Source organism: Panicum virgatum, chromosome 8K, assembly GCF_016808335.1.
Source record: "Panicum virgatum strain AP13 chromosome 8K, P.virgatum_v5, whole genome shotgun sequence".
Lineage (NCBI taxonomy): Eukaryota > Viridiplantae > Streptophyta > Magnoliopsida > Poales > Poaceae > Panicum > Panicum virgatum.
The window spans coordinates 53,432,486-53,444,494 of NC_053143.1; the positions used below are offsets into that span (position 1 = coordinate 53,432,486).

The following is a 12,009-nucleotide window of genomic DNA, read 5'->3' on the forward strand; positions in this document are numbered from 1 at the left end:
AGCCCAAATGAGCACTATATTGCAGCGAAGTATATTTTTGTAACTGTAGCACTCTCTTCATTTAAAAAATGTAAGAAATTTAACTTTTTCCTAACTTTGATCAAGTTAATATAAAAATATATCAGCAACTCATTTTTTTTCATTCCTGATAAAGGAGATGAAAACTCGAGAACAGCTCGAACCAACTAGATATCTTTTCATAAAGAGCAAATCCAAGCCACCACACTTCTCTCCATTTGACCTCTCATTTCGCAATGGAAACAGCTCTTTTTCAACAGAAAGTCAAAAATAAAGTTCACTATAGGTGTCTAATTAAGTGAACTTTATGGTTATTGTGGTATGAAACTACGAACCAATAAAAACAATGCCCACTGCATCTACATCCATTAAATTGTTGTGAACCTCCACCATGAAATATTTAAGGCCTAATAATTTGCGATTTGCGGCTGCCCTCCTGTAGTTGTGAGCTGACTCTGTCATCAGGAGGAGGATCTGGAACGTACATGCACACAGCATCAGCATGGGCCCACTAACCTCTGCAAAGTGCCCTGCCGTTACCGTATTCTGCCTGCATAGACATTTCATCATGGGCCCCAACTCACCAACAATTGCATTACTTTGTAGCCAACCTTTCTTGCCGAACTTCGTGATCCGTTTTCTGAATGGACAACAGGCCATGAGCAGCAACATTTTGGCTACCTGAACTTTTTGATTGGTTGGTTACTGAACCGCAAGGGAACTGTGCAGCATTTGCTATTGCAGATTCAGTGAGGGCCCAGGGTGGTGAGTCAGCATGAACTAATCCTACTCATTGAATTTTAATAGTAGGATAATACAGGAGATGGAAAGAGCTGGAACTGACAGTGACCACCCATTTGGCTCCCAGCCATTCAGTCAGTGGAAAATGCTGCTGTCTGAGACGAAGAAGTTGCTCTAATTCTAGCAGAGATTCAGAAGAAACTAATTCTGTGATTAACGTATCAAGGGTGCAATTTTTTTTAGTGCAGCTCAATTTTCCAGCGGGCTCTAGACTCGCCTGCAAAGTGCAAACCGCAACACAATCTTGCCCATTCTACGTCAAACATCAGGGAATAATTAATTAAGCGTAGTTCTGGAAAGAACGTTGTTCATGGCAGGGATTAAAATAATTGCCACACAAGTGGGACCATGCATCCACTGATTAGGAACGTAGGAGAAGGTTTAGCGCACTAGTTGCTTTGCTAATCAAGAAAGGTACTAACTGAGCTCAGTTTTTTTCTTTTTGCAACTTTTACTTTAGAGACGGTTCCTCTTTTTTCTTTTTAGCTCTTTTACAGTGGCAGGCTCCAGATCCGACATACAAGAGATGATTCTAATGTTCTTTCATGCTTTCGAACCATTTTATTTTTTTTTATCAAAAGAACGCCCTGGAAACTCACGCAAATTACCTTTATTCTGTAAGAGCTAAATGCATGGTCCTAAATCATGTTAAGAGCAGTATTACAGGAACCGAATTTCTCGGTCCCGGTTCCGATTGTTTCAGTCGGTTCTCAGTTCTCGGTTAAATTTGCTCAGCCCGATCTCCAATGTGGGGGAAAATGTGCACCTCAACAAGCCAGAGAAGCCAAGTAAACAGCATGAAAAGAAACCATGAGCAGGTTTGGAGATTCGACAGTGTAAACATTTGCATCGAAAGAAGGCAAATTAACAAGAAATTAAGCAACGTCGCTGGTTTAGTACGTGTAGCAGTAAGCAGTGCATAATGTTTTTATTTTCCCAGCAGGGTAGCAGACAGAAGTCAGAGCCATTCCGTTGCCCGCATCTGTCCACGTACGTATCGTAGAGCTCGAGCTGGCGTCGACGGAAGGCGGCGATGTTCCCACACTCCCTCTGCGGCCAGGTGCATCGCCGGCGAGCCCAAGCGCCGCCGCCGGAGGGGAAATGGCCCGGGTGAAATTACGGGGTAACAGACTGGAAGGCTAGGCTGGCAGCATCGTTTGGGCCGATAACGTGCGGGGTGGGGTACTGGGCCGAGAGAAACCGAGCGTGGTATCTGTCAATAGAAGGATCAAAATTTTCAAGTTACATTGTATCTGTCAAATCATATAAATTATGGGAGATAAATCCACATAGTTACCCACTTAACCTATCACTTGTAGGAATCAAAATAGGATCGCCATCCAATGATCAGAAATGCCATACCATTTTGGTTGTATGTAGCTTGGGCCACCATTGGCACACGAGGACTTTGGTATTGTTGTATAGAAGACTGTTGTTCTTGCTGGATAAAATAACAAGCAGGTAGCAGATAAATTAGTGTACTGTGCTATGGAGTGGAATTAAAACAAAGCCCTGTATCCACCTTAAGCACACTCCTTTATGATTATTATTATTATTAACTATGTGTATCAAAACCTAGTCTTATGAAATCATCTGGGTTGTGTGCCCTACATATAAATTGTTGCTTAGTTTTTCTATTACTTACACTGGTAAATGGTTCTGTAGAAAGCATATTAGAGGTTCCTAGAAATGGAAGCTGTGATTGTCCTCCAATTATATTCGATCCTGAAAATGAGGAAACATTATGATTTGAGTCATTGAGAATACAAGGACAAAAAGGAGAAGGCTGCTAATGTAAGATTGTATATATTGCGTGGGATGTATTGCATTGAGCCTCTAGGGCAAATACATAGGAGTACATGATTTGGAGGGCAAGTAGCATCTCCTAGAGATACCGCTATTGATTGTATGAATTCTAGACCTTCAGAGTAAAGAAGGTGGTTCTTTTAGTTTATTTTAGTAGTACAATATATACAAAGACTATTAAGTCAACATGAACATATGGTTGTAAATATGATGGTCTGCAGATAGAAATTTTATTTACCGCTCAAATTTTAGCTGCACGTGATTCCATTTTCTTTTTTCTAGAGTGTGGGCAAATAGCTAGAATAATATATTTAAGTGCACAAAATTGGTGAGGTCACACATTGACAAGTCAATAATATAGTAAAAATCCACATAAATAACCAGATCAACCCACCGATTGCATGACCCAGAACATGATCATTTCCCATAAAATTTGGGTCCCTGACAAGATAATTCGATGGCCATGCAAGTTCATTTGCAACTGAACAGTAATTAGGAAGATAAAAAAGGAAAATTAAGGTATTGAAAATTAATACAACTAGGTGAATCAGCATTGCTATGGTGATCAATGCAATAGAAACAAGTGCACACACAAACAAGGTGAGTCATCTGCATGTTGCTGTTGATATCATCGATATTTCTCTTAGACTTGCTCGCTGCTATAAAAATGTTAGGTAATAAGCCTGTAACACTAAATTAACTTACAAACTTCGTAATAATTACAAAAATGAGTAAAACTGATCAAATTAATTTAACATGCCTGTGAGGCTATATTCCTACCATTTTGAACACAACCCTGTTGTGTTTGCTGCTAAAAATACGATCGCACTTCTTTTACAATACTTTTATTATATCAGTCTATACTGTTATACTCCTAATGGGATGAATTCTAGGCGTTGAAAGTAAAGATATTGGCTCCTGTAATCTTAGTAGTCTACACCATTGATTCAGAAGCTGTCTATGACAAGGGGAATCTAAGCCATTTGTGAGGATGTATGTGGCAATGGGTGAAATAGGATGGGGAGTAAACCCAATCCTATAGAAACTTAAGACCTTGTATTTTGCTCCAACATGTGTTTGGGTGGATGGTAATAGTGAATTATCCTTGAGAAAATGAAAGCAATGATGGATGTATTTATAATGTGTTTCGAGGATATCTTTAGAAGTTGTCATCATCTGCGCATATTTCTATGTATATGATTCATGAAGATGGGCAGTTTTACTCATAGTTTAAAATAATAGATCTAAATTGCAGAAAATTAGAACAACAGAATTAACATGTTCTTTTTAAGTATTAGCTTAGAAAATGTGACTTAACAATAACATGCTATACGATAAAAAGAATAAATACTGAACATTAGAAATTATAAAATATAAAATCATCATTTAGTTTATCTTTCATGGCCAGCTTATAAGAGCAATCACGATGAACCTTTGTGGCCTTAACTATAGTAATATAACAGGTAAATAGAAGGATCAAAATTTTCAAGTTACATTGTATCTGTCAAATCATATAAATTATGGGAGATAAATCCACATAGTTACCCACTTAACCTATCACTTGTAGGAATCAAAATAGGATCGCCATCCAATGATCAGAAATGCCATACCATTTTGGTTGTATGTAGCTTGGGCCACCATTGGCACACGAGGACTTTGGTATTGTTGTATAGAAGACTGTTGTTCTTGCTGGATAAAATAACAAGCAGGTAGCAGATAAATTAGTGTACTGCGCTATGGAGTGGAATTAAAACAAAGCCCTGTATCCACCTTAAGCACACTCCTTTATGATTATTATTATTATTAACTATGTGTATCAAAACCTAGTCTTATAAAATCATCTGGGTTGTGTGCCCTACATATAAATTGTTGCTTAGTTTTTCTATTACTTACACTGGTAAATGGTTCTGTAGAAAGCATATTAGAGGTTCCTAGAAATGGAAGCTGTGATTGTCCTCCAATTATATTCGATCCTGAAAATGAGGAAACATTATGATTTGAGTCATTGAGAATACAAGGACAAAAAGGAGAAGGCTGCTAATGTAAGATTGTATATATTGCGTGGGATGTATTGCATTGAGCCTCTAGGGCAAATACATAGGAGTACATGATTTGGAGGGCAAGTAGCATCTCCTAGAGATACCGCTATTGATTGTATGAATTCTAGACCTTCAGAGTAAAGAAGGTGGTTCTTTTAGTTTATTTTAGTAGTACAATATATACAAAGACTATTAAGTCAACATGAACATATGGTTGTAAATATGATGGTCTGCAGATAGAAATTTTATTTACCGCTCAAATTTTAGCTTGCACGTGATTCCATTTTCTTTTTTCTAGAGTGTGGGCAAATAGCTAGAATAATATATTTAAGTGCACAAAATTGGTGAGGTCACACATTGACAAGTCAATAATATAGTAAAAATCCACATAAATAACCAGATCAACCCACCGATTGCATGACCCAGAACATGGTCATTGCCCATAAAATTTGGGTCCCTGACAAGATAATTCGATGGCCATGCAAGTTCATTTGCAACTGAACAGTAATTAGGAAGATAAAAAAGGAAAATTAAGGTATTGAAAATTAATACAACTAGGTGAATCAGCATTGCTATGGTGATCAATGCAATAGAAACAAGTGCACACACAAACAAGGTGAGTCATCTGCATGTTGTTGTTGATATTATCGATATTTCTCTTAGACTTGCTTGCTGCTATAAAAATGTTAGGTAATAAGCCTGTAACACTAAATTAACTTACAAACTTCGTAATAATTACAAAAATGAGTAAAACTGATCAAATTAATTTAACATGCCTGTGAGGCTATATTCCTACCATTTTGAACACAACCCTGTTGTGTTTGCTGCTAAAAATACGATCGCACTTCTTTTACAATACTTTTATTATATCAGTCTATACTGTTATACTCCTAATGGGATGAATTCTAGGCGTTGAAAGTAAAGATATTGGCTCCTGTAATCTTAGTAGTCTACACCATTGATTCAGAAGCTGTCTATGACAAGGGGAATCTAAGCCATTTGTGAGGATGTATGTGGCAATGGGTGAAATAGGATGGGAAGTAAACCCAATCCTATAGAAACTTAAGACCTTGTATTTTGCTCCAACTCAAGATGGCAATGGGCACCCGAAACCCGAGTACCCGATGGGTTTTATCCGATAAGAAGACGGGTATGGAATGAGTTTTCTACCCATGGGTATATTATTGGGCAAAATCTTATACCCGTCGGGTATGGCGGGTACGGGTGCGGATGTATACTACCCATACCCGCCTACCCGCGGGTAAGACATACCCGCACAAAAACCCATATGGCCCATGAATTTTGCTCAAATCCAATTAATCCCTCCTAGTATATATATTGTTGGACTCTACTTGAAATCTACTCCACACTCACTCCAATTTTAGTTTGAAATGAATTATTTTTCATATGAATATGTGATATTTATATGTAATTCTTGGGTATGTTTTCGGGTACGGGTTACCCGTCGGGTATAAATTACCCGCTGGGTACGGGTATGGAACCATTTTTCTACCCGTGTACGGGTACGGGTAACCCGACGGGTAAAACTTAGTTCTAGCGGGTGGGTATGGGTGGCCACTACCCGTCGAGTATGTACCCGTTGCCATCTTTAGCTCCAACATGTGTTTGGGTGGATGGTAATAGTGAATTATCCTTGAGAAAATGAAAGCAATGATGGATGTATTTATAATGTGTTTCGAGGATATCTTTAGAAGTTGTCATCATCTGCACATATTTCTATGTATATGATTCATGAAGATGGGCAGTTTTACTCATAGTTTAAAATAATAGATCTAAATTGCAGAAAATTAGAACAACAGAATTAACATGTTCTTTTTAAGTATTAGCTTAGAAAATGTGACTTAACAATAACATGCTATACGATAAAAAGAATAAATACTGAACATTAGAAATTATAAAATATAAAATCATCATTTAGTTTATCTTTCATGGCCAGCTTATAAGAGCAATCACGATGAACCTGTTGGACTGAGGATAAAAGCCCCCACCCCTCCCACTATAACACCTGGGTTTTATGGTCGGGTTGGCTAGGTGGGGCGCTCTAACTTGGTACCAGAGCAGAGGTCCTGGGTTCGATCCCTCCCGGCCACGCATTTCCGCTGCGCGATTTCCCTGGCTGCGTTTGCTGAGACCGAAGTGCTGAGACCGGACAGGTGGCACAGCCCCGCGGCTCGCCCGGCTCGCACGCAGTAGGGGGAATGTTGGACTGAGGATAAAAGCCCCCACCCCTCCCACTATAACACCTGGGTTTTATGGTCGGGTTGGCTAGGTGGGGCGCTCGCCAAGAGCACGCTCGTCTACTGCGACAACGTCAGCGCTGTGTACCTCTCCACCAACCCCGTCCAGCATCAGCGGACGAAGCACGTGGAGATCGACCTACACTTCGTGCGCGACAGAGTCGCCATCGGCGATGTTCGGGTACTCCATGTCCCGACTACCTCTCAGTTTGCTGACATCTTCACCAAGGGGCTGCCCTCCTCGACCTTCTCGGAGTTTCGATCCAGCCTCAACGTAGCCGGTGGCTAGTTGTGGCTGCGGGGGGGTATTTGCCCTTTTGTACTCTATTTGTTCTCTCTTCTTGTCCAGTCTTGAACACCGCTGCGTCGGTAGTTCAGACTGCGGGGGGGGTGTTAGCTTTCTTATTGTCCAGTCTTGAACACCGCTGCGCCGGTAGTTCAGACTGCTTTCTTGTTGTCCAGTCTTGAACACCGCTGCGCCGGTAGTTCAGACTGCGGGGGGGGGGGTGTTGGAGTATATTGAGCCCATGTATAGAGGCCCATCTAGAGGCCCATGTTTAGGAACTATATATCCCACCCTTCTAGGGTTTGGAGGAATACAAGCCAATATTCTCTCCTATCCTCTTTTCTACAGAACCTTTGTGGCCTTATCTATAGTAATATAACAGGTAAATAGAAGGATCAAAATTTTCAAGTTACATTGTATCTGTCAAATCATATAAATTATGGGAGATAAATCCACATAGTTACCCACTTAACCTATCACTTGTAGGAATCAAAATAGGATCGCCATCCAATGATCAGAAATGCCATACCATTTTGGTTGTATGTAGCTTGGGCCACCATTGGCACACGAGGACTTTGGTATTGTTGTATAGAAGACTGTTGTTCTTGCTGGATAAAATAACAAGCAGGTAGCAGATAAATTAGTGTACTGCGCTATGGAGTGGAATTAAAACAAAGCCCTGTATCCACCTTAAGCACACTCCTTTATGATTATTATTATTATTAACTATGTGTATCAAAACCTAGTCTTATAAAATCATCTGGGTTGTGTGCCCTACATATAAATTGTTGCTTAGTTTTTCTATTACTTACACTGGTAAATGGTTCTGTAGAAAGCATATTAGAGGTTCCTAGAAATGGAAGCTGTGATTGTCCTCCAATTATATTCGATCCTGAAAATGAGGAAACATTATGATTTGAGTCATTGAGAATACAAGGACAAAAAGGAGAAGGCTGCTAATGTAAGATTGTATATATTGCGTGGGATGTATTGCATTGAGCCTCTAGGGCAAATACATAGGAGTACATGATTTGGAGGTCAAGTAGCATCTCCTAGAGATAAGAAAGTTATCTTGGGATTATAATCAATCTTAAACTAATCATATCCGGAGTTGCCTAATATACTCTAACAGTAAGGGTACAAGTCATGCACCTTTGGTACTAGGGTTCAAGCAATATACGCGCGCACGTAATTCAAGATTCAAACTTTAAATTTTTGACCTATGATTAATCTTGTATAATAAAAAATTTATCTTATAATAATCATATCATTGTATTCATATTTAAAGTAGTTTCATATAGCTATAATTTTGTTGCTACAAACATTATATTATAGGAGATATTAAGAGTCAAATATTATTATTGAAGATTGTGCCAAGTTTGAGCACACATTATATCCTGGGATGGAGGGAGACAGGGAGTAATCATTAGTGTTTCACGGTTTTTTATGTATAAATATGCAGAATAGAACATGAAACTCTTTGCACTAAACTATCTTAAAATAAAAGAGCAGAAAAGGAAAAGAGTTTCAAGTCTTAACTGATTCCCCCAGTATGAGTTGAATTTGGCCATGATGGTTGTTGCATGTTAGGCCTTGAGCTATTTTCTTCTTGATAATCATTGTCACCTAGACCTTGCCCTACAAAAATGTTAAACTTTCATAAAAAAACAAATCTAAGCACATCAAGCTTTTTGTGCCCAAAGTAGCTCACCAAAACAGTCGTATTACTATAATCAAAATGCCTTGTTTTGTACCTAATCAAGTGGGGGCGAGATTCTTTCTCAATAATATTACTTTAAAGAAATAAAAAATATCCATTTTATTTTATGCTACAGAAAATGTTCTCGTCATACAAATGTATGATTATATTTCCTTATAATGTTTAAAACTATATAATTTTATCTTATTAGAGTTAGTTTCGTGAAACTACATTTCTGGTGGAAAATGAAAAATATTTTTAGGTAGCAGCTTCAAAAATTACATACTGATTTATGTTCCAATTATAGGCGTAGATTTATAAAATTACACAAGCAGTAGCTGTGTGGAGTTTATACAATGTGAAGTAGAAAAGGTACCAATTAATGAAATACTGCAAAGTTAAAAGAAATTCAAATACAGAACAACTGAGAATGCATCATAGAATCTGAGAAAGAATACGTACTTTGTCCATTTGAGCTGTTAGGGTGCAAGTTACTTTGTTTTCCTGACTGGACATGGTCCCGCACTAACAAAGGATCTGATAATGCTTCCAGAACTCGTTCCCCAGTTGGCAACACTAGCATCGCCCCAAGCCTAACCTTCCTGTTGTGGGAGTTTTCAAATATTGCAGAACCACTGTAACTTATAACCCCTCGATTAAGGTTAAATCGGCCGTTACTCACTATTGATTTTACTGACTGGTCCACACCCCCTGTTGCCGAATTCCCACGTCGTGGTTTTGTTATGTTGCTCTCAAAATCCTCTCTGGGCCAATAGTATCGATTATTATGTTGATTGAACTCTGCGTTAACGACAACCAACTCAACTGTTCCGGAAGCAAGGGGTCCATTTTCTACGGGTCGACCACTACTAACTTCAACTAGAGCTACACTTATCTTTATGGTTTTCCCCGTTATTATTTTGCCAGTAGGCGCAGATCTGAATTCCAGTCGGTATCTAGGTGGCGGCACTTGATTCATTTGTGATCTGCAAAAGAAGGCAAAACTAACTTGTGAAGCGAAATAACAGAGAGAAGCTAATAGACGATTGTATCCACTTTTGGTATATATTAGTAACAAATTCTAATAATAACTTTGCTAAGTCACTGTTTGTACTGCCCTGAAAAAAAAATGGTATGATGGTACCTAGCAGACAATATATACCTTGGAGCATCAGATTCAGCATGACCTGTGATGTTAGTATGAAACTCCAATTGTTTCCTGATACTTGCAGTAAGCTTCTCCAACTCTTTGCTTTGGCCATTCTGACTTTCAATAAGCTTCTCCAACACTTTGCTTTGACCATTTTGACTTTCAATAAGATTCCCCATCTGCTTGCGTATTTCACTATTACTTTCAGTAAGCTGCATTGATTGTTCGCGCATCTGGTCCTTGAGTTCTGCTAGCAGCCTCATGATGTCTTTGCCCTGAGAGCATGGTAATTGCCAGTACAGTTATTGTGGTACACTGGATAGATGTCTAAAATTCGATGCAGAGAAATTTATGGTGACAAGATCAAAATGAATCCAAACATTTTTTAAGTACATTTCACTGTGAGTGTCGAGGCAGGTCGAGAGTACGGCCCTGTTTAGTTCCAAAAAAAATTTCTACAGTACCCATTACATCGAATGTTCGAACACATGCATGGAGCATTAAATGCAGTTGAAAAAATAACTAATTATATAGTTTAACTGATTAGCACGAGATAAATTTTTTAAACATAATTAGTCCCTGATTATATATTATTTGTCAAGTAACAACAAAATATGCTACAGTACCAAAATCAACAACTTTTCACCAACTAAAGAGGGCCTACCTCATTTGTCATAGCATTTATTGAAGACCGAGTCTGTCGTTTCCTACGTTTAGCTTTGTCTGGAACGCAGTAACCAAGTTTCCGGGACGTACTACCAAGTTCCCGGGACGACGGGATCGAGAAATGAGGAGCGATGAACGGGAATGGTATTTGGGGTGGATTTGTACACCATGGGGATGAAAATGTTCCCGTGCTCCCATCCCCAAAACGGCGGTCGTCTGGAGCCATGTCATCAGATGATCTGTTTGGTCCCCAGAAAGTCAGGCGAGATTTGAAGCAAGCAAATCAAATCAAGAGCTGAATATCTTGGGAAGGCTTGATCATACCTTGCGCTTCCGGAGTCGGGCTCATCATCCGTCGGACCCTTGTGTCGATTGCCCACCATGGCGTCCCCTCAGCTCCTTGTGAGCCGTGATGCAGCTCCTATTCCTTGAAAGGTGTGTCCTATACTCCTATATGGAGGCTCATGTGCTGCCCATAAGCAACAAAAAAAAATTGAGGGGGAGGGGAGAAAACGTGAAGACGCTGCTCCAACCGATCTCTTGAGGCCCCTATCCCCTGCCGCCGACGAACGAGCACCCTCGTTTCACCTCATCGGCCGATTGGGGAAATCACACGGCCGCCTTGCCCGCGGCATGCAGGTAGGCCCCCGTCTCCCCGGCCCGCGCAGCGACGCCGCCGCGCTCGGTCGCGTCCACTCCGGCGACGGGGCACCATGTATGAAATGAAGTCGAGGAAAGGGAGCAGATGGACGAGCGAGAGAGTGTACCTGGCAGATCCGGCGCCACCGCGCCGAGGCGTCGCACGTCCTGACGGCGGCGAATCGGCCTGCACCAGCCTCGCTGGAGCTCCTGAGAGGCTGAGCGAGCTCGCAGGCCCCGCGTGAAATGGACGCGGGGAATATACTAGGGAAAATTGGCTGCCGGACACCATTCAATTGTGGCTTTTTGCCATAGGACATTAAGAAAGAAAGGTTTTGTCAAAATACACTGCTCAAACATATCAATTTGCTGCTGGACATTATAGCTGTTATAATAACATATTTCACTCAAACAGGTAAGAAAACAACATTTCTGGACAAGAATACCCTTGCCCCTTCAAATAAACATTTGAACACCATAACAGGAGAATATTTGAACAACATAACATGGCAATATGATAGAGCAATTCAACAGTATTTTATCTTAGAATAATATGACAGGTTAATGGAAGTAGCAGGTCCAACAAAATATCATGCTCCAGTCATATTAGGATATCTAGTACAGTACCAGATCCAAACATTACAAGG

At 40.0% G+C, this 12,009-nt stretch overlaps 1 protein-coding gene across 1 annotated transcript; it reads right to left on the reverse strand.

Moving 5' to 3' along the window:
- Positions 1-1,599: 1,599 nt before the first annotated feature.
- LOC120645228 lies at positions 1,600-11,638 on the reverse strand. The gene is made up of 13 exons (XM_039922028.1): positions 11,491-11,638; positions 11,048-11,192; positions 10,722-10,962; positions 10,070-10,332; positions 9,370-9,893; positions 8,748-8,846; positions 8,021-8,100; positions 7,738-7,816; positions 4,519-4,598; positions 4,236-4,314; positions 2,465-2,544; positions 2,182-2,260; positions 1,600-2,032 (listed from the first exon to the last, which is right to left on the reverse strand). The coding sequence occupies exons 2-13, from the start codon at positions 11,104-11,106 to the stop codon at positions 1,959-1,961; spliced, it is 1,737 nt and encodes a 578-aa protein (XP_039777962.1). The 5' UTR covers positions 11,107-11,192; positions 11,491-11,638; the 3' UTR covers positions 1,600-1,958.
- Positions 11,639-12,009: the final 371 nt, after the last annotated feature.